The following is a 27370-nucleotide window of genomic DNA, read 5'->3' on the forward strand; positions in this document are numbered from 1 at the left end:
CCTGAGTTGAAGTCGTATCTGTGATTTTGGCTTCCAGAGTGTTCAGCTGCTGATCGGTGTCGGCTGCTCGGACCAGAGCTTCTTCCACCCTCTGAGTGATGCTCTCCATCCTCTCCCTCACCTGGCTCACTCTCTGCTCGCTCTCCCTCACCAGCTCGGCGGTCTCCAGAGCGCTGTTGACCATCGTCTCCATCCGTCTGAGGGTGGACAGAAGGCCTTTGGTGGTCACCTGAAGCTGTGTTTGTTCCTGCTCTGCAGCAGCTCCACCTGAGATCTCCACAGGATCCGTGGCCACTGCTGCATCCCTCTGATCCTTCACGACCTTCTCCACACTTCTGTCCTCTTCTGTTCTCTCGGTGTTGCTTGCCTTGTCAATAAGAAGCACTCTGCTGGTGTGTTTTCCTTCAGCACACTCCTGTGCGGATCTGAGAGAGGCTTGCAGGTTGCAGACCTGCTCCCTCATATCAGTGATGGTCTGCTCTGCCTGCTGGAGCTTTGCTTGTGTCTCTGAGAGCTCCTGGTTGGATTTGGTTTCTTTCGTCCGCGCCTTAGCGCCCTCTACGCTGCGGGCTTTCCACCAGTTCACCACGGCCACCTTCTTGGCCTCCTGGATCTGACTCTGGCTCCCAGTCTGGCTTTGCTTTTGCTCCCGGGCTCTCCAGCGCTCCTCCACCTTCTCCCCTTTCTCCTCCCACACACACTTGTGCAGCTCAAGCTCCTGAAGCCTGAAACCACCACCACAGCTTTATAAACATCTTCCTTATACACTGTTATGTCTGTAGTTACCAAGGGGCACTAAAACTGCACTTAGTCTTACACAGAAGATAGTAAGTCTTGTGGGTTGCATAATGGAGATGCCAGACACTCTTTTTATTAGCTTCGCTTCTCAGAACTGAGACTAACATCAACCATATCCAGTCTGTTACCATAACAGGAGAAAGAGAGGTAAAAAACTCACATACACATTGACAAGCTGCTGCTTGATGCTTGCCTGTTGCTGCTGGAGGTGAGGAAAAGGCCTCTCCTGCATTTCCACAGGAGCAGAATCCTGGATGAGAAGTATGACACAAGACAAATAAGATTCATACACGTATTCCATGCAATTACTGTCATGTGCTGTATTCACTCCTCCTCACCCTCTCAGGATATTTATTGTGCAAAAGATGAGCTCTTTCTGCGCTCTTGATCCTGTGGATGATGCTCTGAATATCTTCACTGTGTGTGTGGAGGGATGGGAGGCTTATGTCTTCCAGGCCTCTGTGATGCTGCTACAGACAAGGACAGAAGTTACACTCACAACATGAAACACATCACCAGAACCGTGACAAGATAACCTGAGACAGTAAACAATATCTACCTGCTGCATATCCTGCATCTCGCTCTGCAGAGAGCGGTGGTTTGGAGGACTGTAGAGACCCTGAGGACTGATACAGTGACTGTCATACCTGTAAGAATTCAGAAGAAGTAAAACATTATCATTATTATGATTAATATTAACCTTTAGAAACACCCGTGATTGGACCCTACACTCTTCCATAAGTTGGTCAAAAATGATCCGTATAGAATCAATGTGTTTTTATATCATTTTTGTCATTTTAGTTAAGAATAACCATCTGTATTATTGTTTGTATTATATTTTTGTCCACACAAGAATGAGTTCATGTTTGAACTATGTTTATTTTTTATCTTTATAACAGATTTTGAACATTTTGATACCTGAAAAAGAAGAATATTACACATAACAGCAACAGAAGAATGCCAACATCCATTTTATCGACATTTTCCCACTTTTTTCCTCCAGCTGTTGCTGCTCTCTGTAAAGTTTAGGATGGCATCTATCATGAGTCCCTCAACTTCATGGAAATGTAATGCTACATTACTGCATCTGTGCCTATCATGACTCAGACTAATTGCTAAACTACTGTAATTTAGCATTAAATGTCATGCCCTTTTGACAGAAAAAGATGAACAGAGAGTAAAGATCAACTAAGTTTCTGATTAGTACACAGAAAGATAGTTGCAGCAGATGATTTTATCTAAAGTAATGCAGAAATTCGGTAAAATCCAGATCAAGGAGAAGTTTTTTTTAAGAAGCAGCAGCACTTAGTTCTATGTTCCACTTGACAAATGCACCACTAAGTGAAAATACCTCAAAAGAACTTGGTGGGAATGTTCCTGAAGCCTTGTCAGCTCTGACTGCAGACCCTGAAACATCGGAAAATGCTGGAAATTAGAGTAATCTTCGAATTGCCTCATACTAATGTATGGCTCTTCAAATTGGTTTCCTTTCACAAATGAACATGAAGTAACAACCCTTCTAGGTTTCACAATGAAAAACTAGGAATAAAATATACTACCAAATATATTAGTAAAGCTTCCTTCACGTTTCAAGTTGATTTTCTTTGATTCGTGATTGAGCGGCAAACATACCTCAATCAGTTTGTGATTCTCCACATGAGAGTTCTTCATCTTGTCCATAAGAATGTCTTTCTACACAGGGATGTTTAAAACAAAAGTTAAAACACAAAACAAACAATGTGAACTGATAATTCCCCTCATGACCACGATAAACTGACCTTTGTGATATCTCTGTCTCTCAGCGTTAACAGAACCAGGGTTTCCTCAAGTTCAGCCTGTGAACATGCAGATGTTTAACTCTCAGTGTGAACTCATAACATATAAAGAAACACAACAGTGCGTCATTGGTCTGTTCGTACCCTCAACTCAGCGTTGACCTTCCTCAGTTTGTTGAGACTGTCTTCAGAACACGTCCTCTCAAAGGTGAGTTTTTCATTCTGTGTGGACACTAGATAAACTTTATCACATGATAAGGAAAGCAGTCACATTTGAACTTATTTTAAAGATCTACTTTACCTTGTCCTCAAGCCTCCTAATATGAACCTTCAGACATTCAACCTCATTGCTCTGAAGACCAAAAAACATTTACATGATAAAAACAAATCAAACTTAGAAGGAAGCTTCATTTGCAGACTGCTGAGTGTTTGATGTACCAGTTTGTTGCAGCTGCTCTGTGTGCGACTCGCTCTCTCCTGGGCCTCTTTAAATGTCCGACGTGTCTCCTCCAGCTCTTCTGTCAGGCTTCTGGCTCTCACTGCTGACCGCTGAGCGCTGCACACATGAAAAATAAAAATATCAAAGCTTCTTGATGCTGTCAAAAGGGCAGATCTCTATTCAAATCTAAAGTGGCAAAAAGGTAAAAACAAACATTTCAATCCGTGTTTAACTAATTCACTAATGGAAAAGAAACAGTGAAGCCACATTATCAGAGATATGAGAGTTTTCTATGATAAAACAATGTCTCTACACTACACTTGTAGAATTTAATGCATGGTGTTAAGTATGCATGATAAACGCAATGAGTAAATGAATACTAACAAAGAGGAACCAATATAATAAATCAGACAATTAACAAAATGCAACAAATGTTTATCCATGTTAAGGGTCTTAAAGGATTCCTACAGTATCACAGGTCCAGAAAAGGTTGATTAAGTGGCAAATATTTAACTTTCAAAAACTCCAGCAATCTAATTAGCATGAAATGCAGTTCTGTATTAGTGGGACATGAGACACATGTACTGTAAATGTAAACCTTAAAATTCAGGCACAAAAGAAGTGATGTACGGCTAAGCAGAGATCTCATTAATTCATTCATTTGTGACTTGTGCTATATGTTTTTTTCCTCTTTGTTTTTGTAAAACTAAACATTGAGTAGAAATGCAGATTTTATTGATTTTGCGATTTTGCCGTTATTCTGTGATGTGTGTGGGTACAGTTTTCTCTGAGCTCTGAGGCGCAACAGTAGAAAATGGGCCTGTTTGGTGTCATAGTTGTATTTTACCACCTTTGAAATAGCCTGTTTGGCTGAACTTATGCTTTCCCTCAAGTCAATTCATAATTCCGTTACATTTATTTTTTAATCTGCTGACACTGAGGATATGGTGTACAGCCAATGTTTGTTTTCATAGACTAGCTTTGAACATGTGTTTACACTCACTCTGCTTATGTTCTTGTTAGCTGTGGCTACAAGCAGCTAAAAGATGCATCAGTAGTGACATAAAGATGCATCACCTGATAAATGAGTTTAATAAATCATTTACACTGTGCCTATATCAAGCATGTTGTCACAGCATTGGTTGTTTCTCCATCTCCTCCCTTGTGTTTCTAATGTTTTTTTACTCCTTCCCTTGTGCCTTTTTCTGAGTGGATGTAGGTGCGCTGGAGTCAGAGCAGAGCTCCAACAGCTGCATGCAGCTTCATAAACAAGACCTCTGGAAATACTCAGCGCTGCCACTTTTGCATCTAGACTGTAGACTCTGTCACCTTTCTAGCGTCTTTATTTCTCGTACTGCTCTATCAGTGTAGCTGTTGGGTTTGTACCTGTTTCTCTGTGCCTCAGTATCTCCAAACTTCCTGCATCGTCTGCCTCCCTCATCAGCTAAGCTCGTCTCTATCTGCTTGCCTCAGCCTCAGATTTCTAGCTACCTGAATGAACTCTAGTCTCACTTTCCCAGCTAACAACCTTCCTCCTCTTCGACCTTTTCCCCTTGTCCAATTGATTCCATGCTTCCTATTACGTGTCCATCAATAAACAGCCCTTTCACCTTACTTATCTCCTCCTCTCTGTGATCTTGGGTTTACCAGCTTGAACAAATGCAGGATGTTTAATGTTTGGTGCTGGCTTTTGTTCACCCCGTTTCCTTTTAAATTAATTTTAAATGTGTTGTTACAGAATACTATTTGTATTTCATGTTAACAAAATACTACTACAAATACAATTTCTTATATCACTGTTGTGTTATAATCTTATACCACTGAGGTGATATAAGAAACAATGAAGACAGTGAGATAATAATGAGCTTTTGTAAGGAATTACAGCGTAATCCTGTGTACTGAGACTGGAGTTGAATGAAGAAGAAAGTAGTTAATCCTTCACCTGACCAGCTTTGCTCTCAGCTCAGTGATCTCCAGAGTGAGCTGCAGGTTTACATCTTCACACTGAGCCACGGTCCTCAGCAGGCTGCTGTTCTGCTCACTCAGCTTGCGGTGTGCATGCTTCAGTTCAGCCACTGTGCCTGACAGGTCCTTTCCATCACTGAATCCAAACAAACAGTTACCGAAGTATGACAACAAACTGACTGCAGGAGACAAACGTAAGTAGTAAATCAAGGAGTGAAATAACTAACCAGGAACACTGGAGGCCTTCTGATGGAGTCGCTTTGCTTTGAGAAGACGATAAATCCAACCCTGAGAGGAAATTAAGTTTAGTGAAGCACCTTTTATCTCATCAAGATGTTTCTTAGAAGTCTGAACAAAACAGGATCAGTGTACCATTTACAGGCACTTGAGAAGAGTCTGGCCAAGATACATGACTGCCGTCCACATCAGTGCTTAAACACAAGAGACGGGAGCAAGTTAGTTGCCACAGCTCATTGAAAATGCAAAGGAATAAAGTATTTAATCAACAACACAATTTGGAAATAGTTTAACTGGACACATCCCACTGGGTTTGTAAAATTGAAATTTTGTGCATTGAATCAAGACAAAAAATGTAATTAATTCGAAATTCACAGGAGTGAGGTTCTGGCAGGCCAGCTTCACTTCTTGCCTTCATTTATGGAGATAATCTACATTGATACTCTTGTTGCTGCTTCGAGAGCAGTAGTGGAGAAATACTGAGCTGTTTTAGAGACAGTAAGTAGCAGTAAAAATACAAAGTTCTGCATTAAAGTAAAAGCATGTAAATATCACAAGCAAAAGCACCAAACGTGAAGGTGCTGCTGTGCCACTTTTAATGGTGAATTTATATGCAAGCAATATTTAATGGTGTCAGTGAGGAAATCATTTCAATACATTGTTGGACAGTTAAATCTGTAGCTGTATATCTCATTTAATATGAAGCTGTATGCCTGACATCTTTAAGCGTCACCTGTCCTGGCTGCACTGGGCGATCCACTCCCTCATGGTGGAGTGGAAAGTCTCTCTGCTCACATGTGGGTCCTGACAGTCGGGGTCCAGCAGCTGTCGCAGGGCAGCCAGTCGATCCTGCTGAGGGCTCTGAGCAGTCATGGTCTGCAGGTACTGTATGATGGTGGAGGCCAGCACCTCTCCTGGAGATGAGAAAGAAGCAAAAGATTTAAAGTTTCATCGTGTCATTTTAGTTTGCTGAAATCATGCACACTCTGTCTGCGTACCTGTGCTGCTGGTGTTACATGCACTATACATAATGTCAATGAGTTCATGTTCAGAGAATCCACTTGTGTCTTTGTTGTCTTCAAGCACATCCCTCGTCCCGCTGGCTGATTCCCACACTTCACATGCAGAGATGGAAAAAAGTCAGTTCACATTCATACACAAGAGGAAAACAAAGACAAGACACTAGGTATAATTGTTTTGCCAAAAACTAAACTGCAACACTCACCATCGTTGCTGTCAGACATCGTGTTTGTTTCTCTTGAAATCTCAAGAAGAAATGTGCTGATGGACTGTCATAGTCCTACATGACCTGGTATTTGAAACAACAAATACATATTGACATCTGTATATCAAGCATAGAGGTCAAAAATTCATAATAGACATACAGATAACACTCAACCACTATTTGAAATCAAGCAATAACTCACATGCAAAGTTAAAATTTTATGATTTTAATAACTCCTTGCAAGATCTGGCTGTTGTGAATGATTACATGTATGCAGGGTAATCTGGTCAAATGGTTAAATATGACAAATCATCTTACTTTTATTCTATAAAAAAAGAAAATGTAAGGTTAAAATAAGCTCTCAGACACAAATTATGTGTTATAAGACTAAAATGTTTTATAGGAAGACCACAAAGTAGCTAATTCCACTTCTACAATTTCATACTGTAGCCTTTCTGTTAAAATATGCAAAAACAGGTTAGAAAATTAAATGCTTACTTCTCAGTCCAGGCAGTGCTTCTGAAAAGAAATATATTTTGTAAAACGTTGAGTTGGGTTTTTCATTTTCATTCTTTATCTGGTCTTTTTAGTTCACTGTGATGCTCCATGAAGTCTTCAAGATGCTCTTACGCCTGTTTTCACTGCTTCACATCAAAACCAGCTGACATCCCCCAGCAGCCCTCTCCCTCCTTCCACACCCATCCTCTCCCACCTCCTGACATTTCTGCCAAAATCCTGCCCTGCAGAGGTCTGTTACAAGGCTGCACCACTTTAAATTCACCATTTTAACACATCAAATGAACAGTCTGACAAGCATTTTTCACACATTTTGAACGTTTAGTTCTGCAACTATATGGAATAAATTACATTCTCCAGTGAGTTTCGTAAATAAATTACTCCCATTCCATGAAATCCTATCATTGCAACTGAAATTAATCGGTCTTTCAAAATTATCGACATTTACATGTTTCATTTGTAAGCCAATTGACACCAAATCCACATAAACTGTTTGAAAACTCAGTAACGAATCAATTGAGCTCATTTTTCGTGCAATTATTATTATTATTTTTAGTTACTGCTCAGTTGAAATCCGCGTTTCCATCGGAGCGTCTTGAGGAACCAAACGTTTTGGGAAACCAGACAATCTAGCCGGACGTAATTTCAGTTGCACCATCCGTGTGTTTGTGTCTTGTCGGAAGCATGAAGTAGCTACCAACAAGCAAAGGACCGGAGTTTTTGTATCTTTATTTTTATAAATTCAACTTCAAGCGGGTTTCTTCTCCTGATTCAAGATGTCTCGGGGCTCCATTGAGATCCCTTTACGGGACACAGATGAGGTAAAACTCTTCTAATGTTTAGTGTTTATAATTATTGCGTATCTTTGACTCACTGAGCCTCGATGTGCTACTAGCTATTAATGCTAGCTGTAGCTAGCATAAGCTAATGCTCAGTACACATCACTGCGGCTTTAAACGGGTTTAAACGTTTGTCTAAGATCTCTCCAAGTCGATTAAATTATAAACACTAGAAATACGTAGTCTTTAAGTACAGAAGTACTAATGTTAGCAAACACCTTAAATATATCAGCAAATATGAGCTCAGGCTCCTGTGCAAAGTGTAAGTCAATCGCTGAGATGTTTTCTTGTCAGTGAACCACTTAATATATTAAACCTTTACAGAGACATTTCTTAATGCAAGGACTCATTACATAGGTGGTGTTTAACTTTTAGCACCAAACTTTAGTCTTATTTCCCCACTGTATCGTTATGAATACATTTGTTTATACGTGAAATTTCATCAACTCCATCAACCATTTGGAGCTTTATTCAAATTAACAGTGAACAATGTGGGAACAAATGACTTTCACAGTACATTATTTTGTGTGAACATGATACCTAGATACATGCTGCTGAGTGGCATTGCTGTGCACACAGAATGTTTGTATTATTTAAGCAGTCTAGTTGATATTAACAGGCTGGACAGAATATTAGACAACCATCACAGCCTCAAAGTCACCATACATTTGGATCAATATCTCTAAAATGCTTGCAACAAACACTCACCAATATAACCTTCAACATCATTTGCCTTCATTAGGATTTGTTGAAGCAGGGTGTGAGATTTGACTGTTTATTCAACAAAGTATACCTAAGAAACTCGCAATAAATGTTTTTTAAATTATGCCAGAGATGGCTAATGAGACAGTGGGAATGTGATTCTTTTTTAAAATTCAAGTAATTAATACTATGATGTGTTAATCATTTGGTCTATGAAATGTCAAAGACAAAATGTTTTACTCAAGTCTTCAAAGGGCCTAATTAGAGATCAGCCTCCCGAAATTATATGAAAACCCAGTATTTTCATTAAAAAGACCTGAACTTTTAATGCAATCGGAGCATAAATGGTATAGAAAAGTAAAATTCAGATTATCTCACCATATATACAGCTCCAATTTATCCAATGCTTAAATGACACAGAAAGTTTTGTCAGACCTTGACGTGTCGTGACTTGAATGATTTGTGTTGTGCAGGTTATCGAGCTCGACTTTGACCAGCTGCCAGAGGGAGACGAGGTCATCAGTATCTTAAAGCAGGAACACACACAGCTGCACATCTGGATTGCTTTGGCGGTGAGTCTGTATTCTAACCTCAGACCGTTACAGATCTTCTCGGTCTGCAGATATTGATTAGTTTTGTTTTCTTTGAATTGTTGACACTGAAAATAGGATGAGGCAAAGTAGTAAAGTCTCACACTTGAGAATCTCAAACCAGCACTTTAAATGATCAACCATTTCTAAAACAGCTGACAATTCATTGTCTTTTGATCAGTTGATTAGATAATTGTTTCAACAGGACACTTATTGATGTAATGTAAAATGTTAAGTATATCAGATCTGATTCTTATAAAACAATGTGAAATGCTCCCATTTGACAGTTTGTCTTTTCTTTTTCAGTTGGAGTACTACAAACAGGGCAAAACAGAGGATTTTGTCAAGCTTTTAGAGGCAGCGCGTATCGATGGAAACCTCGACTACAGAGACCATGAGAAGGACCAGATGACCTGTCTGGACACACTGGCAGCTTACTATGTCCAACAAGCACGTAAAGAGAAAAACAAAGATGCCAAGAAGGAGCTCATCACGCAGGCCACTCTGCTCTACACTATGGCCGATAAGATCATCATGTACGATCAGGTAGGAAGAATGTCTTTCAAAGCTGGTGGTGATGAGAGAAAGCTTCCACTATTTTTTTTATTTTTTATTTTTTTACATTCAGTAAATACAACATGCTGTTGTCTCATTCAGAACCATCTGCTGGGTCGAGCCTGTTTCTGCCTGCTGGAAGGAGACAAGATGGACCAGGCCGATGCTCAGTTCCACTTTGTCCTCAATCAGTCCACCAATAACATCCCTGCTTTGCTTGGCAAGTTGAATCTAAAGGAGCCTAAGATTGGTCTTTACTACTGCGATTGATTGATAAAAATACTAACACAATTGTTGTCCAACAGGTAAAGCCTGCATCTCCTTCAATAAAAAGGATTACAGAGGCGCACTGGCATACTACAAAAAGGCTCTGCGAACAAACCCTGGCTGTCCAGGTAAACCAGTGACGTAATGTCTTTAAACACCGTATTACCCATTACTATTACTACCCATTACAGCGATTTAATACTGCTACTACTAGAACCTGGTCAATATCTCTTTTCCTTAATTGTTTTAAGGTTATAAAGAGTTGTGGCAAGGATGTGAATGTTGTAAGACTGTATGTTAAAGTTTAGCAATAATGCATTCTGAGAGTAAACTGTATTTATATAACAATATATTTATTGTAATTTATAGGTGTTACTTATAACTAGCTAAAAACACAAACACTAAACTTAAATCAAATACATACATGTTAATTTTTTTCTAATTGATTGATTTCTGTATTTTTTTTTTTTTGAGGAACTTCTTTGGTTTATATAAATTTACTTGCAAACGTGCCCAGACTACAAGTTTTCTTATTTTTTTATTCACCAATGATTTTAAATTTTAATGAAAACAATATGATGAAAGAAAAGCAGCAATAGACCAACGTATGTAAAATCACAATCTATGTTTAGTAATTTTATATATATATCTGTAAATGCTGATACTGGACCTAGACATCTGCGATAAATGAAGATGAGATGATATGTGAGCAAGACTTTCTCCAGTTAATTCTGTATCTCTCAGGTAAAGAAAGTTATTACAGATTATTCCTAATCCATCTGATCTGTCTTGTCTCTTTCTAGCTGAGGTAAGGCTTGGGATGGGACACTGCTTTGTCAAACTCAACAAACTGGAGAAGGCTCGTTTGGCTTTCGGTCGAGCGCTGGAGCTGAATTCAAAGTGCGTGGGAGCGCTTGTTGGTTTGGCAGTTTTAGAGCTCAACAATAAAGAGGCGGACTCTATCAAGAACGGAGTGCAGCTCTTGTCGCGGGCCTACACCATCGACCCCAGCAACCCCATGGTGCTCAACCATCTCGCCAACCATTTCTTCTTCAAGAAGGTAACCACAAGTCTGTTGTCCTTTGACATACTGACAGAAGGTTACATCCATGTGTCGTTTAACTGTTATTTGTTTCTGCGCGTTTTCTTTTTCCTGTCAGGACTACAGTAAAGTGCAGCATCTCGCTCTGCACGCTTTCCACAACACAGAAGTCGAGGCCATGCAGGCTGAGAGCTGCTATCAGTTAGCTCGCTCATTTCATGTGCAGGTAATGTCCCAGCCAACCCTTTGCATGCTTACTGATCGTTTGCATCTAAATTTATGTTTTTGATATCGCTTCTCTTTCTTTTCTTCAGGAGGACTATGATCAGGCGTTTCAGTATTACTACCAGGCCACTCAGTTTGCTTCGTCCACCTTTGTGCTGCCCTTTTTTGGTCTGGGACAGATGTATGTCTATCGAAGAGACAAAGAAAATGCAGCACAGTGCTTTGAAAAGGTCCTGAAGGCCTACCCCAATAACTATGAAACTATGAAAATCCTGGGTTCCCTCTATGCAACATCTGACGATCAGGAAAAGAGAGATATTGCAAAAGTAGGTATCCTGTCCATCTGGCACAGAAAACCATGTCGGATTTATCTTGAAGAATTTGTTAAATGATTATTTTAGGAAGGTGGTTAAATTTGTATATATATGTGACTGTTTTTGTTTGCTAGGGCCACTTGAAGAAGGTAACGGAACAGTACCCAGATGATGTGGAGGCATGGATCGAGCTGGCTCAGATCCTGGAACAGACTGACATCCAAGGAGCTCTGTCTGCTTACGGCACAGCGACCCGAATCCTGCAGGAGAAGGTGCAGGCCGACGTTCCCCCTGAGATCCTCAACAACCTGGGGGCTCTGCACTTCAGGCTGGGCAACCTGGGGGAAGCCAAGGTAGAAAACAACATGTAGTACAGCTACTTCAGCCAAGCATCCTACTGTAGCCCCATTAGTTTAAACCCATCATCTGCTATATGTAGCTGATAATGTGGAATATACATTGAACAGGCAGTACAAAGATTGCATATTTTTTTTGTACTGCGATGTCTACTGATCATGAAGTGAGCAGAACTCCATGTTTAACAGAAACAGCAGTGCTATTTCAAGGTTGGGGTCATGTCTTCTCCCTCGCAGAAATACTTTCTAGCATCTCTGGACCGAGCCAAAGCTGAAGGAGAGCATGACGAGCATTACTACAATGCCATTTCTGTCACCACCTCCTACAATCTGGCCCGTCTGTACGAGGCTATGTGTGAATTCCACGAAGCTGAGAAACTCTACAAAAACATCCTCAGGGAACATCCTAACTATGTGGACTGTAAGCATGCATCATTCTACAGTTAAGCATGAGATCACGAAGATAAAGGGTTGTACTCTTTAGAAGACCATTTTTTTAAAAAACTTTTTTGGCCTACAGGTTATTTGCGTCTTGGAGCGATGGCTCGTGACAAAGGAAACTTCTACGAAGCCTCTGACTGGTTCAAAGAAGCCCTGCAGATTAATCAGGTTCAGTCTGCTGCTGTGTCAATAGTTTTAACACTGATAGATGAAGTGTGGCGTCAGATTCTTTTAAACATTATCTGATGCTTGTTCTGTTTGCTGCAGGATCACCCAGACGCCTGGTCCCTGATTGGAAACCTTCACTTGGCCAAGCAGGAATGGGGACCTGGTCAAAAGAAGTTTGAGCGCATCCTGAAGCAGCCGTCCACGCAGAACGACACCTACTCCATGCTGGCTCTGGGTAACGTGTGGCTGCAGACGCTCCATCAGCCCACCAGAGATCGGGAAAAGGTGCAGAAAGATGCCTTGTTCTTTCTAATCAGCTGACAGAGAAATGAGAGAAAAGTAAAAACACTTGGTTGAGAACTATTGCTAAATAATTGCAGTCCTCAAAAAGTCAAGAAAAACTCTCTAAGCAGTCTTCAGAGTGTGATCCGAAAAATGTTTATCCAATACAGAGGCTGTAAGAACAAACCTCGAGATTTTAACTGACTACACAAAGCATTACATCATCTTTTATATCTATGCAAGCTTCTTCTACACTCTCCTCTTCTGTTCTGGAAAACCACAACCCATCATCTTAAGACCTAATCAGGATGTATACGATGTAATTCTATCAAAAGTTAGACCACCTCCTCTTTTTTATTTCTGCTAGGTTGGCATTATCTCTGCTTAGCTCAGTGTGACCTAGGTTTCAATTTAGGAGTACAGACGAAGAGAGGGCATGAACTCACCGTCTTATGCCTTGTATGGGCTTCTTCTGTGGGGTTGCCACTTTCCACAGGATTATTTAGTGTTTTCATAACTTCAGTTGACACTTTAGGTCTTCCAATCTCATCATTGTTTGCTCTTAAATTTGATTTACATGTCCTATTCGTCTTATTTTATCATTTGTTCAACCGTAAAATGCCACAACACAGCTGGTTAGCAGAGGCGGTACAAACTTTAGACATCAGCACCATGTTGGGACTGATGAGGCTTCACTTTTCCCACATTGTGGAATCTTTGTTGTTTTGTTGTTGCTTTCTTTATTTAACATGCTGCACAGTAATTGTAGTTGAATAAGATGGATCATGGTACATCTCACCTTGTCATCAATATAGTTAATAGATGACTACTTACACTTGTTCTCTCTGAAGCTTAATAAGCCAAAAATTCATTCACATGCTGTTCTAGCTGCTGATGTTGGCAGAGGCACGCTCCATTTGCTGTGAGATGGAGTGTGTCCCAGTAGAAAGGTTGAGTTAACATTGTTTTGTGTGTGTGTGTGTGTGTGTGTGTGTGTGTGTGTGTGTGTGTGTGTGTGTGTGTGTGTGTGTGTGTGTGTGTGTGTGTGTGTGTGTGTGTGTGTGTGTGTGTGTGTGTGTGTGTGTGTGTGTGTGTGTGTGTGTGTGTGTGTGTGTGTGTGTGTGTGTGTGTGTGTGTGTGTGTGTGTGTATATATAAGGGGAAAGTAGTAGGTTCTCATATTAAGTAACAATGGTTGTCTTGACAGGAAAAGAGACATCAGGATCGTGCCCTGGCCATATACAAGCAAGTCCTGCGAAATGATGCCAAGAATCTCTATGCTGCCAACGGCATCGGTGCGTTCCGCTTTATTCTGTTTTTGTTCTTTTTGATTCATTCTCCCGTATGCGTATGTTGTACTAAACATAAACTTCCCTCGCCCAGGTGCCGTGCTTGCCCACAAGGGTTATTTCAGAGAGGCGCGTGATGTGTTCGCGCAAGTGAGGGAGGCCACAGCAGACATCAGTGATGTCTGGTTAAATCTGGCTCACATCTATGTGGAGCAGAAGCAGTACATCAGCGCCGTGCAGATGGTACGGGGCCTCAGTTGTGCTAATCTATAAAATTGATTGTCTTAGTCAATTTTTTCTTCTTCCTCTTCAGTGCTGTTTACTATTTTATTTCTGCAAAACAGTATGAGAACTGCCTGAAGAAATTTTACAAATATCAGAACACGGAGGTGCTGCTGTATCTCGCAAGAGCACTCTTCAAATGTGGAAAACTGCAAGAGTGCAAACAGATGCTGCTGAAGGTAACATGAAGAGAATTGAAAGGCTTTTATTTTATACTACAAAATGGAGGGAACATAACTTTTATGTTTGTGATGTGTGCACCTCAAGGCCCGCCACGTGGCACCCAGTGACACCGTGCTGATGTTCAATGTGGCCCTGGTGCTGCAGAGGCTGGCCACTCTAGTGCTGAAAGATGAGAAGAGTAACCTGAAGGCTGTACTCAGTGCTGTCAAAGAGCTCGAATTGGCTCACAGGTAGTGACTTGATTCATGCCTCCACTTCATACTCTGTCTAATCCTGCAGTTTCATCACTCACCCTTCTCTTCCTCACACAGGTATTTCAGCTACCTCAGCAAGGCCGGAGACAAGATGAGGTTTGACCTCTCTCTTGCTGCATCTGAGGCCAGGTCAGTCTCCATTTATTCCTGTTACAGTTAAAGACATGCTGAAGGTTTTTGTTTCTCTTCTAAGAAAAGTTTAAAGGGGACATATTATGCAAATCTCACTTTGTGAAAGTTTTCTTATAGTAGTGTGTGTTGCAGTAGCTCATTATGAGGTTCGAATTTGAAAACTGTTTCCTCCCTACCTTGCTACACCATATTTTGTGAATATGCCTGCTCAAACGGCTGAGTTTGATTTGGGTCCGCTTATGACGAAATAAGCTGGTGAGAGTGACTTTTTCGACCGCTGAAACTCCGAACAAAGGATGATTTTGGGGCGAACAAACTTAAATACTATGTTTTTGGGCTTCTGAGACCTATATGACGTGACTGAAAAATAGCATAATATGTTACCTTTAAACTCTGTTGTGATATAACTGTGGGCATCTGCGTGTTGTGGGAATGCAGGCAGTGTTCTGACCTGCTGAGTCAGGCTCAGTACCATGTGGCAAGAGCCAGGAAGCAAGATGAAGAGGAGAAGGAACTTCGGGCCAAACAAGAACAGGAGAGGGACCTGCTGCGCCAACAGTTGTTAAAAGAACAGGTACATATGGTCCTACAAGGTGTCATTTTGTGCATTTGATTCACTTTTGCTCTACAACGCTTATACATTGGTTGAATGGTCTCCTTCAAACCTTTTTTTAGGAGGAAAAGCGGAACAAAGAAGCCGAAGAACAGAAGAAGCTCCTGGAGCAGAGAGCTTTGTATGTAGAGAAGACCAAGAACCTGCTCACCTTCGCAGAGGGATCAAAGGAAATGGCCAAAGAAAAGAAGAAGTCTGGTGGTGGTGGAGGAAGTCGTGTGAGTGTCAGCACTGATATAAGTCACAGCAGCAGACTTTTAAGTCGCACTCAACATGCAGTGTGGATAACGTGCTTTTTTCCCTATCTTTAAGCGCAAGAAAGGCGGCGACATGGATGAGTTTGTTAACGACGACTCTGACGAGGACCTGCCATTGAAGAAGAAGAAGAAGAGAAAGGGAGGCAGTGGCAGTGAACAAGAGGAGGGTGAGGATGGAGAGAAGAAGAAAAAGAAGAGGAGGAGGTGAGTTTGCTGCAGTGAATGCCGAATGTATTTTAGTTTGACTGCAGGTCATTTAGATACTGACAGAAAACGTTGTCCTGTATTTCAGACCAATTAAAGGAGGAGATGACGACAGCGATGATGAGGAAGGAGCATCACGACCCAAGAAGCAGCGTAAACCCAAAGAGGGACGCAAAAAGATTGAGAAGGTCTTTTTTGGCGTTTCTTTGCTCTGTTCTTCTGTCATGATTTATGTTGTAAAGATTTTAACATGTTTGTCATTTTAGCCCCAGCCTGAGCGTATGCCACCGTCCCTTAAAGGAAAGATCAAGTCTAAGGCCATCATCTCGTCTTCTGAGTCCTCTTCAGATGAGGACGGATTGAAAATAGCTGAGGACAGGTAAAAACCTAAAGTCAGATTTTACGCTTAAACAAGGACATCAACAGAAAGTTAATGGATAATCTTCCTATACAGACAACAGCGAGACAGCGGCTCAGGCTCTGATGATGAGGGCGGCCACAGGAAGCGCATCGCATCAGACAGCGACTCCGATGGCGGAAGGAACCGATCGGGCAGTGAGCCGGGTAGCGAGCCGGGCAGCCCTCGGCGCTCTGGAGGCTCGGAGGACGATGAGTCGGGCAGCGACCGTCCAGTAAAGAAGAGGAGGGTGCAGTCTGACTCAGAGCAGTCAGACAACGAGAGCAAGAGGAGTCGGTCGGGATCAGACGACGAGTCGAGGGCTGGTTCGCCCGTCGCAGCATCAGACCGAGGGTCCGACAGAGGCTCTGAAGCAGGATCAGACAACGAGGGCTCCCCACGCCGCTCTGGATCAGAACAGGAGGGCTCCAACAACGAGGATGATGACAGCGATTAAGCTATCCAATCACTCACAAAGACTCGTGTAATATTGAGAAAACTCGTCACTTATACATTTTTATTTTCTGTTAAAAGCAGGGATATCAGCCTGTGTAATTACTTCAGATTAGTCTAGAAAAATGTCTTTTTGTTTGTGTGTGGGGGGCAGGAGTACAACATTATGGTCTATTGGTCATATCTTACTGGAAATGTCTTTTCACAGATACGCTTCGTTGGAGATGTTTAGTTAAGCATAGATGAAATGATCTGAAGTGACGCAGTGATGTAAAGAAAAAGCACACAAGCTATTTTGTATCTCAGATGGTTAGATCAGACAATGACCCCAAGCTGGGAAGATACTTCAATGAAATGTCAAATAAAAAACAAAGAATCGTGTAAGAGTGCGAAATTCTGGTCCTGTGTCACACTACCAAATGTTTTCAACTTTGTTGCTTCTAATAAGTAGGAAGTAAAAAAATACTGATAAGATGTGGTTGGACTGCTCTGCTCCAACCACAAATGTGTTTTGTGGTTGGAAAACCGTGTCCTGTGACTCATCTCACATACAAGCTGAATTTTCGCTTTGACTACATGAACATGTCAGTTACGCATTTTTTTGTTCAAACTTTTTATAAAATGGAAAACAAGGCTCATAGCAATAGACAGATCCCATAACCAATATGTACTCTCAGCAAAAAAATCCAAGAAACTAATAACATAAGACATCTGTATCTCCACCATGCTATTATCAGGTAATTAAAGGCTTGATGATGCAGCTAGTTATTTGAATCTAAAACCAAAATTAGTGTTGATTATTGACATTATACTGCACATCACTGTACTGACAAGTCACGTGAAGAAGATAAATTTATATTAAAGAGGTTGAAATGAGCCAACAGCGTTTATTTTTTTTTATGGAAGCTGGCATACACTATATTGCCAAAAGTATTCACTCACCTGCCTTGACTCGCATATGAACGTAAGTGACATCCCATTCCTAATCCATAGGGTTCAGTATGACGTCGGTTCACCCTTTGCAGCTACAACAGCTTCAACTCTTCTGGGAAGGCTGTCCACAAGGTTTAGGTTTAGGAGTGTGTTTATGGGAATTTTTGACCATTCTTCCAGAAGTGCATTTGTGAGGTCACACACTGATGTGGGACCAGAAGGCCTGACTCTCAGTCTCCGCTCTAATTCATCCCAAAGGTGTTCTGTTGGGTTGAGGTCAGGATTCTGTGCAGGCCAGTCAAGTTCATCCACACCAGACTCTGTCATCCATGTATTTATGGACCTTGCTTTGTGCACTGGTGCACAGTCATGCTGGAAGAGGAAGGGGCCAGCTCCAAACTGTTCCCACAGTTGGGAGCATGGAATTGTCCAAAATGTCTTTGCATGCTAAAGCATTCAGAGTTCCTTTCACTAAAACTAAGGGGCCAAGTCCAGCTCCTGAAAGTGCTTTACACCACTGCATCCTACACTTTGCATTGCACTTGGTGATGTATGGCTTGGATGCAGCTGCTCGGCCATGGAAACCCATTCCATGAAGCTCTCTGCTGAAGCACTGTTCTTGAGCTAATCTGAAGGCCACATGAAGGTTGAAGGTCTGTAGTGATTGACTCTGCAGAAAGTTGGCCACCTCTTGGCACAATGTGCCTCTCACAGTTCCACGCTGGAATTCACTGAGCCCCTGAGAGCGACCCATTCTTTCACAAATGTTTGTAAAAGCAGTCTGCATGCTTAAGTGCTTGATTTTATACACCTGTGGCCATGGAAGTGATTGGAACACCTGATTCTGATTATTTGGATGGATGAGTAAATACTTTTGGCAATTTAGTGTAGCTGGACTACATCACATATTAGAACCATCTGTAATGAACATACAGCCTTAAATTAAGTCATCTCATCTTGTACATCTTACCAAAGTCCAGATGATCCACCCCAAATGACCCCAGTTTTCACAAATAAGTTCTTAACAAAAAACCCAGGGAAAAAAAATCTTCAGGACACAAAAAATGAACTGTTAAACTTTATTTCAAGGTCTGATCTGCAGTTGTACACTCAACTTCTTGCACTCAACATTACAGTGACACTCCAGAAGAAGGTCTAAATGTACACATACAGTACATTCTTTGTAATTTCATGAAGATAAAAAGACCATTTAAGAACTTGACAAATATGGCAAACAGACGTAAAATTTCCACGAGTGGTGAACAACCGTAGCAAAGCAAACTAAGCTTTGGCTGTCTCAATGCAAAAACCGAGACATTCAAGTATAGTCCGAGATACATTAGAGGTATATCCATATGAATTGATAAATAAAAAAAAAAAAAGAAAAAAAAGGCCACACAGAATCATTCCTAACAGCGCTACACATTTTATACTTAAAAACAAGCTCTTGATTCACTAAACTTAATGTGGGTAACTGAAATCATTGTGCAAGTAAAATAGGTCACTACGGACATAATCAAATCTGATTAAAATTTTTCAGACAAATGGCCTATTTTCAAGCACAAGGTAACCATTATAATCATGGCAGCCAACAACTGCAACTCAAGATTGTTTCAAAGAATCAAGGAAAGAATATTTTACTATTGCAACGACTCATGATGTTCAGCAAAGTGCATTTAAAAACTGATTAACAAATGTAGATAAAACAAGGAGAGAAGTCTCTTTGCATCATTATAGAGTCTTTTCTCTTTTGTAAACAGTTTTTAAGTAAATAGTTATGGCAGCACTTGGTGACTCCTACCAGATGTCAGAAAGGTGATAAAACGGGTCAAGTTCTGGTGCTGGTGCTTTTTTTTCTGCCAAACGCTGCCTACTCTTAAAGGAAACATAACCCAAGATAATTGAAGTGTATAAAACATCCGCTGTAGGAAATCAAACAGGATAGAAAATGAGAATAAAGCATAAATATAATAAGATTGTGGTGATGCTGGCTTGATCGGGCAAAGCATTTCATAGTGGAATGAATTGTAACAGCGGTTACAAGAAGAGAAGGATAGAGTTAGAAGGAAAGGACACATGAATACAAAAAAAAAAAAAAAAAAAGAAAAAACAAATCACTCATTGCATCCTGATAACACATGGCTTTGGCCTGTTTCTCAGTAATCTTCATCCTCTGACTCCTCTTCCTCTGCAGTCTCCAGCCAGGTCAGCCACTGGTTCACCTGTACCGGAAGCACAACACCTCCATGAATGACTCAATCAACTAGTCTATATCGAAGTACAGCACAAACGGGCTGCAGATTTAAGAGCAGCTTTGCATATGTATATTTCTTTTACCAGGAACAGGGCTGTCGTTCACTGACGGGAGATATTAGAAAAACTGTCCAAAAATTTACCTGAAATAATGCTTTTCCTTTTCCTGGATACTCCTGGGTGATATCCTCTTTCCATGAAAGGAAGCCTTCCTCTTCAATTATTTCCATGTCATAAAGGTTCGCAAAGTAGCGCAGCAGCATGCCTAAAAAATGATGAGAACCATTACACTTCTGAAAGTTTTCATACAAAACTTATCCAAACTGTGCATAAAAATGTATTTTTAGTTCAGCAGAACTACAACCATACCTTTGGGGAAACCCTTGGCATTGCAGTGCACCTGCAGGGCATAAAGCGCACTGACTTGCAGGTCGATGTAATCATGTAGGAACTTCTGCATTACTGGCTTGAAAGACAGCAGCAACTGCTTCTCCTTGTCCAGCTGCTCCTTGCTGGGCGCTGCAAGCTGCTCTTCATCATCCTCAGGGTTGATCTCATAAGCAATGTACTGCAAGAAGCTGACAGACAACAAGACCATCATTACACTCTAAAACCCTTACAAAGTGGTGTGTGCTGTCAGATTAACCAACAAAGCTTTGTCTGATAGAATGTTTGCTTCATTGGCAGAGACTGATTTAATCATTAGAAACAGTGCTGTACCTGGTAATGAGGATGTTCACAAAGCCTCTGTCAGTGTGGAGTTTAGGGGAGATGTTGTCTTTGATCCACTTGTAGATGGACTGTGGAGAAGGATCTACTTTGATTTGCTTCAGCAGCTCCTTCTCCAGTTTCATCAGTGGGAACAAAAAGCTGAGACCTTTGCCCTCCAGAATCTCCAACATCCTGTCCTTGTTCTGGTCAATTTCTGTGGGAATATAAAATTCTTTAATAATAGTAGCAAAACTGTCTTCATTGAGTCCAATACCAAATCGGCTTCTCAATACAGAATAAACTGGGTGAACACTAACGGTCAGAGTGGGCTTGGACATACCCGGTAGCATCTTCTGCATGTTGACCTTGCTCTGCTGGAACAGGTCACTCAGCCATTCACGGTCCTTCAGTTTGACCATCTGCTGCAGGCACAGCAGGAACAGTGGGAAATGTGCACCATTCTCCAGCTGGTGGGCAAAATCGTCAATGCTGATGAGGTCGGCAATGATTGCCCGCGCTGCAAACTGAGCCAAGTACGACTTCACCAAAGGGATTTCTTCCTCAATCTTGGGACACTGGTCCAGGACACTCAGAAAGGCCTATGAAAAGAAGCGCAGTGTGTACACAGTAAGTACCGAATAGCAGCTTGGTATTCAGACGGTGAAACCTGTACTAAAACAGTCTCATCCAAGTACGCTGATCAACTTTAAAAACTCTGAAGTTATGACACTTGCCTGCATTAGGTTTTCACAAGTGACGAGGCCCTCCGTGCAGAGCGAATGGATCAGGGTGCTTGCATGCTCCTTATCCTCATCTGAACGATCAAGGGAGTAGACCATGATCTTGTTCAGCATCTCAGACAGAAAGTGTTTGGGAGCCTTCATCTCCTTCGCAGCATTCAATGCCTCATCGATGTTTTTGCTGTTCAGGTAGTCCGCCACTAAAGTCTCCTTGAAAAGCAAAGCAAAAAAAAAAACATGTCAGATCTGGTATAAGAGCATTCATTATCTTACGCAAGAAGTCAGTCAAGACAAGCGTGAGCACACTGAGGAACTTACAGTCATTTTGCGCAACTCTTCCTTTGTAGGAGGAGCTTTTTTGTTGGACTTTGCCGGTTTTTCCTGAATTGGAGGAGGATTGGCTTTGAGGCCAAGCTATGGAGGAACAAAAAGCAAAGTGAGCATGTGCTTCCTGAAAACTGCAATTTTGAATATTCATTTGCAAATCTAAAAATGGTACCTGTCCAATTGGGGAACCCATTTGAGGAATCATAGTCATCTGTGGCTGCAGCTTTGGCACTTGGTTTTTATTCAAGATGAAGGACTGTGCTGGCCTCAGACTGATCTAGAATGCCAAAACCAACAAGTCTATTAAAATTCCACTGCACATTCTCAATTGATATAAATAACAGAACATAGTCCTGCTGAAACAATTCTTTTTAAATATACATTGGACTACCAGAACAAGCAAAATTAAAATAGTCAAAGTTAATGATTAAAAAAATAATCTCTGTTTATCAAAGTATGTGGCTGTACCTCATCCGCATTGAGTTTCCCTTTCTTGCTGAACCGTGGAGCCATATCCTTAGACTGCATCTGCACTGAGTGATTCTGTTTGTGGTTGAAAACTGGTGAATGCTGCCCCTGTGAAAGATTTCACAAAAATCAGTTATGAAAAGTGCACAGGTTTAACATGGCAATAAAAATGAACAACTACAATATGGCACATACCTGGTTTGGTTTTGCGTAAGGTTTGCTTCCCGTTTCAAACTGCGGTTGGTGTGAACCATTGTTGTTTCCAATATGGCCATTAAAGATGGGGTTTGCACGGTGACGACCCATGGTAGGAGAATAGTGGTCCTGAATGACCCCTGGACCTGTACCAATGCCACTTCCTACCAAAAACAAGAACCAAAACATTAAAACATTGCTTGAAAAGAATAAAGCCTTAATACTACATCTAGTAGGCAGCTTGACTCCTTTTACAGTACAGTAGTTTAAAAAAAAAAAAAAAAAAAAAAAAGCAAGCAGTCACATACCAGGCATTTGTCCAAACATATCAGCCAGCCCACCGAGAGTCTCCCTGTCGTATTTCACTCTTGTTGGAAGGAAAGAGTTGTCCATGAAGAAGTCATTCCTCATTGCATCACTTGGAGGTGGAATGAAAACACCCAAATCCTGCAAAGCACAGTGAGACTCCAGTCAGAATCTAAGGACACAAACCGACTACGACCGACATTATTTACTGCAATTGTTAAACTAAACATTTAATGAGTGCAGCAGAGCAGTTAAACTAACCTTCACCGCATCCTGACGAACTTGGTTGATAGTCTTTGGTCCGTTGTCAACGTAAGCTTTGCGAGGCACCCAGTTGTTGTCTCGCAGCTCCACCGTGTTCTGCAGCAGGAAACGGATCCTTGCTGGCAATTCCTTGTTGTTCGTTAAGGATCGCATGCGGCCAAAGTACTGATCCATTAAAGACTGAAAGAAGAATTTATCTGTTATCCAACAGAACTAAACTATTTAAAGACATAACTATTGTTTGTATTTGTGTCCACATCCTCACCTTAGCCTTGTCATGATCAAGCTTAGGTCCCACTGTTTTCATTATCTGACAGAGGCATTCCAAATCTTCACCCATATCCTTAAGTTGGACTCTCTTCTTCTTCTCCAAAAGCTTGAAAAGAAATATGAAATGTTTATACAATGTGCTTTGATTTCTGTTGTGACCCAAAAAGATTTTGAGATTGTGGGAAGTTAATACAAAAGTGTAACAAATACACCCAACTATGTAAAGCTATTAAACAAAACTTACTGTTTTGATGCACTTATGGAGGATAGATTCATGGATAAGGTTGAGTTTGCCAAGTTCACCAATGAATTTGATGTTGCCCAGCATCTTGATCTTTGCAATAGCACGCTGCTCCTCCTCCTCGGAGGTGAGAGGGCCGTCATTTTTTTCAAAGACTACAAGGGGGAATAAAAGAATATGAAAACAAGGAAAAATACAAAACATGACCAAATCAGATTTTGCAATTTTACCACATGTATCAAGTACGATCCACTTACTTTCAACATTCCTGGCACGATTCTCAAACTCATCTTGAAGCTTAGAAATCAGAAGCCGTCTGAAGGTCTGTAAAAGAGAACATGTTCAAAATCCAGACGGAAAATGCCCCAGCATAGTACATAGTTAAATGTCAATTTTATTATTTAAAGAAATCTTACAGTATTCTGCTTTTGTGTTGCTTGATTTTCTGTTGATGGACCTTCAAAGTTGGGTGCATCCTCTGCCAAGCGTAGACACAGTTGAGCGTATAACTGGCTATACTTGGGCTCTTCGAGGGCTTTGTCAACAATCTAAAGAGAAAGAAAAGGAAAACAAGAAATGTAGGGCCCTTTTTTTTTGATTAAAGGAAAAACATACAAGTACAGGTAAGAAAAAATACTCACCAACAAGATGGTTCCTTTTAACACAAGTTTTGAATCTACACCCACATTGAGGAGCTCCAGGCATAGTTTGTCAAACTTCTCAGGAGTCAACTTATTAAGTATGCTAAGGAAGAGGAGGAAGGGCAAGAGGTTAAAAAAAACATCCTTTTCAAAATGCCAAAAATACCATCAACAATTTCCAATGGCATATTCAGGTCCGAGCTTTGCATCGAAATAATACTACAATTTTTTTCTGCTTGATCTGTGTAACTGGGGTTAATATCAATTTCTATAGAAACTTACCCTCTCACTTTCCTGAAGATCGAATCATTCTGGCCTTTCTCGTTGGAGGAGTTGGCATCTCGTCTAGTGCTTCGAGAAGGTACCCATCTCTGAACGCTAGAACCTGGGGTTTTCCCCAGGAACTCGCTGTAATGGACAAAAACATGGTCAATGTCACATAATAGATGCATTTATCAGGAAAAGTCTTATCACTGGCATTTAGCCCTGATTCATGGTGGTTAAGTTAGAAAAGGCCATGTTGGACTTGTTTAGTAGCTTTCAAACATTACAAACTGTCTGGTCAATTGTGGAATCTGTGGTAATCATATTCTTTGGTTACAAATGAACATTAGCAGCACAAATGCTGAATGCATGCCCTGTCATGTTAAGTTACGCACTGACCACTGAAGTCTGTAGTGAAGTGTGACAATCTGTTTTTGGATTGTGGGATGCAAATACTTTATGTTGTCCCTACCCAAAAGATGCACAATGTTTAACATAGTAGGAGATTTGATGTTGGGGTCAATTGCGAAATACAGAGTGAAAACAGCTTTATCTTGAATACTGCCAGCTCTTGAATCAAAATATTGACACTGGCAACACTGAATCAACATGAACTACTGTTGACGTGGTACATGGTCCTTAAATTTCCAAGTAAAAGGCTTTGGAGCATTTAAATCACAGATTTCATCTGAAATATAGAAAACCACCATCACGGTGATCACGGTATAGCATCATATCATAGTGAACATAGCTATAGAGGCCATCAGAGACAGCTACCTCCCCAAATGTGCTGTACTCAAACAATAACACTATAGTTTAAGGCCAGTGTCTGTATATTTTAAGTGTCATAAGGATTAGTGGGTGTGTTTAAGAAAAATTTTGGAAAATCACCTGTTGCCGACAGTCTTGGGATAGTGCTGAGGTGCACCCCCACCTCCTCCCCCTACACTGTTATAGAAAAAAGGAAAATAGTTTTAGCTTAACATAATTATGAGCCTAAATTTGAATGTGAACTATCTGACTTGCTTGCGAGTTCTTTATGAAAAGGCTAAATGTGATGCGGTAATGTGAATTACCTGAAACGAGAAGGACCCCCTGGTGCAACGACACTCTCCACTTTGGCGGCTTGGCAAAGAATATCTGAAAAGAATTAAGTTCTGGGAGTGGGGCAGGAAAGATCGACCTGCAGGCAGAGACAGGCGTACGTTAAGAAATTAGCAGTGTTAAACGCACACATGCACACAGTGGAGTGTCATCAATCACACTACAATCAAGAGATAATAACGCCTGACCTAGCAGGTCTGGTTTCCAGTTACCGCGTAGTGGATTTCAGCGAAATTGCTGAGCACATGAAAGCCAACACGTGCCCGTACAAGTGAATAGGAAGCGGCGTACAGCTAGCACATTAGCCTAGCACGGGAATGGTCGCTCACTACGTTGGCACAGATGTGTCGACGCCGGTTTCCCAATCCCAGTTTCCCCCTCCCTCATCTTAAACCACAACGAAACCCCTACTAGTCGTTTCTGATTATTCTCGTCACAATTTACAGTTTAATCAATGTCACTTTATCTACATAACCCGGTTAATAATTACCACATTTACAGGAAACTGAGATTTCAACACAAGACCTCATTACATGTCGGAAGCATTCTACTCTAATTTTTTGGTAATTTTACTCCCAACCATCGCGTACAACATGATATCAAATGAAATAATCAGAAAATGTTAGATATTCCGTGTACTCTTGAGTATCAGTTTTCTACGCAAAAGTTGCATTCAAAAACCCGAAATACTATTTAAACTGAGTTTCACAGACATATATGATGTTTAATCCAACCACATCGACGTGAAATCAAGTATAAAATTGTTGTAACCCAATAAAGGAAATCCTATCAGCTGGTTGTACCAGGTCTTTGTTCAAACACCGGATGTCGACGCAGCGACATCTTGGAGGTTTTGTTCTCCGGGCCGCCGGTAAGCTAACGGCTAACAAGCTGTAAACAACTATCAGCTCCTGACCTACTTTTCTCCTGACATATAGCCATTTCACCGCAGCTTTTCGATATAAACGATGGCAGGTAAGGCTAAACAAGAAAACCGCGATTAGTATTTTTCCTTTTCGTAAACAACACAATCGAGCGAAGCGAACTTCCTACTAGACAGACTGGTCGGGTAGCTAACCAGCTAGCCAGGCAAGAAAAACAGCGACATGTCCTACCTTTACAAAAGGAACGTCAGCGTAACAGTTGTCTTGTCAACCAAGAGGTAAAAAATGAAGGTAGAATATAAATAAGAGCTCTGAAGCCGCGTCAAAACCTTTATGGTTTTGAAATATTGTTAAAAATAAGAGAAACGCGACGGCTCAGACACGAGAGCTACAGTGAAGAAATACTGCTGACTGTTCGTCTACGTCATGTGGGAGCCGCTTTTTGAATGGGGCAGGCTCAACGTCATCATCCCACCCTGGTCACACGTCACGCGCAAAAAAAAAATGCAGGTTTCGCAACTCAGTCTCAGCCTGGAGGGGTTGTTCCCTCCAGTGTTGCTTAAAAGTGAAATTCAAGGATAATTTTCTGGGAAATCAAGGACAGCTAACTGTCTAACAAGGTAAATGTATAACTGAGGGACTTTTGAAGTCCATGGGATTCTAAATACACTCTCATTTGCACATTTCTGTATCACTTGTATATTTTTTCTTTCATTCTTATATTTTTCAATATTCTTATCTCATTTCATTTTATTCTATTTTATTATATTGTGTTTTATCTTATTTTATTCCATTTCATTTTATTTATGTTACCTTCACTTTACACCTGACCCCAATATTCTGTGTTGTCTTGTTGTTTACCCCCTTGTTGATTATTCAGCTGCTGTGACAACAGAATTTCCCTCTAGGGATTAATAAATTCTGTCCAAGTCTAATATATCTTGTATACATTTTTATTTAGAAGATGTTT

At 40.9% G+C, this 27370-nt stretch overlaps 3 protein-coding genes across 3 annotated transcripts in view; 1 reads left to right on the forward strand and 2 right to left on the reverse strand.

Moving 5' to 3' along the window:
- mrvi1 (murine retrovirus integration site 1 homolog) overlaps positions 1-7554 on the reverse strand; it is a 35091-nt gene extending 27537 nt beyond the window's left edge. The window contains exons 1-17 of the mRNA XM_051941113.1: positions 6938-7554; positions 6440-6523; positions 6213-6329; positions 5948-6128; positions 5350-5408; positions 5205-5265; positions 4955-5113; positions 3012-3129; positions 2875-2925; positions 2718-2795; positions 2577-2633; positions 2431-2490; positions 2150-2205; positions 1358-1445; positions 1137-1268; positions 963-1048; positions 2-725 (exon numbers count right to left, since the gene is read on the reverse strand). Coding sequence (XP_051797073.1) covers positions 2-725; positions 963-1048; positions 1137-1268; positions 1358-1445; positions 2150-2205; positions 2431-2490; positions 2577-2633; positions 2718-2795; positions 2875-2925; positions 3012-3129; positions 4955-5113; positions 5205-5265; positions 5350-5408; positions 5948-6128; positions 6213-6329; positions 6440-6458 — 2046 coding nt within the window. The 5' untranslated portion in view covers positions 6459-6523; positions 6938-7554. The remainder of the gene's footprint in view (position 1; positions 726-962; positions 1049-1136; positions 1269-1357; positions 1446-2149; positions 2206-2430; positions 2491-2576; positions 2634-2717; positions 2796-2874; positions 2926-3011; positions 3130-4954; positions 5114-5204; positions 5266-5349; positions 5409-5947; positions 6129-6212; positions 6330-6439; positions 6524-6937) is intronic.
- Positions 7555-7604: 50 nt separating this feature from the next.
- On the forward strand, positions 7605-17183 carry ctr9 (CTR9 homolog, Paf1/RNA polymerase II complex component). The gene is made up of 23 exons (XM_022202527.2): positions 7605-7776; positions 8970-9068; positions 9393-9632; positions 9744-9861; positions 9947-10036; positions 10712-10968; positions 11069-11176; positions 11265-11501; positions 11624-11842; positions 12083-12266; positions 12366-12454; positions 12554-12739; positions 13943-14030; positions 14119-14267; positions 14369-14485; positions 14574-14719; positions 14801-14872; positions 15314-15449; positions 15551-15706; positions 15801-15949; positions 16038-16137; positions 16216-16328; positions 16404-17183. The coding sequence occupies exons 1-23, from the start codon at positions 7732-7734 to the stop codon at positions 16801-16803; spliced, it is 3498 nt and encodes a 1165-aa protein (XP_022058219.1). The 5' UTR covers positions 7605-7731; the 3' UTR covers positions 16804-17183.
- A 1614-nt stretch (positions 17184-18797) lies between these two features.
- eif4g2a (eukaryotic translation initiation factor 4, gamma 2a) lies at positions 18798-25556 on the reverse strand (the record flags this gene model as incomplete). Its single annotated transcript, XM_022202547.2, has 20 exons — positions 18798-19954; positions 20129-20250; positions 20355-20563; positions 20706-20910; positions 21037-21295; positions 21431-21646; positions 21755-21850; positions 21936-22040; positions 22232-22339; positions 22427-22590; positions 22735-22873; positions 22994-23176; positions 23262-23372; positions 23511-23662; positions 23765-23831; positions 23924-24055; positions 24149-24251; positions 24431-24556; positions 25304-25360; positions 25489-25556. Coding segments are annotated over 20 exons (2688 nt in total), but the record flags the coding sequence as incomplete, so codon positions are not given.
- Between the last annotated feature and the right edge of the window lie 1814 nt (positions 25557-27370).

The sequence above is a fragment of the Acanthochromis polyacanthus genome, chromosome 2 (genome assembly GCF_021347895.1).
Source record: "Acanthochromis polyacanthus isolate Apoly-LR-REF ecotype Palm Island chromosome 2, KAUST_Apoly_ChrSc, whole genome shotgun sequence".
NCBI lineage: Eukaryota > Metazoa > Chordata > Actinopteri > Pomacentridae > Acanthochromis > Acanthochromis polyacanthus.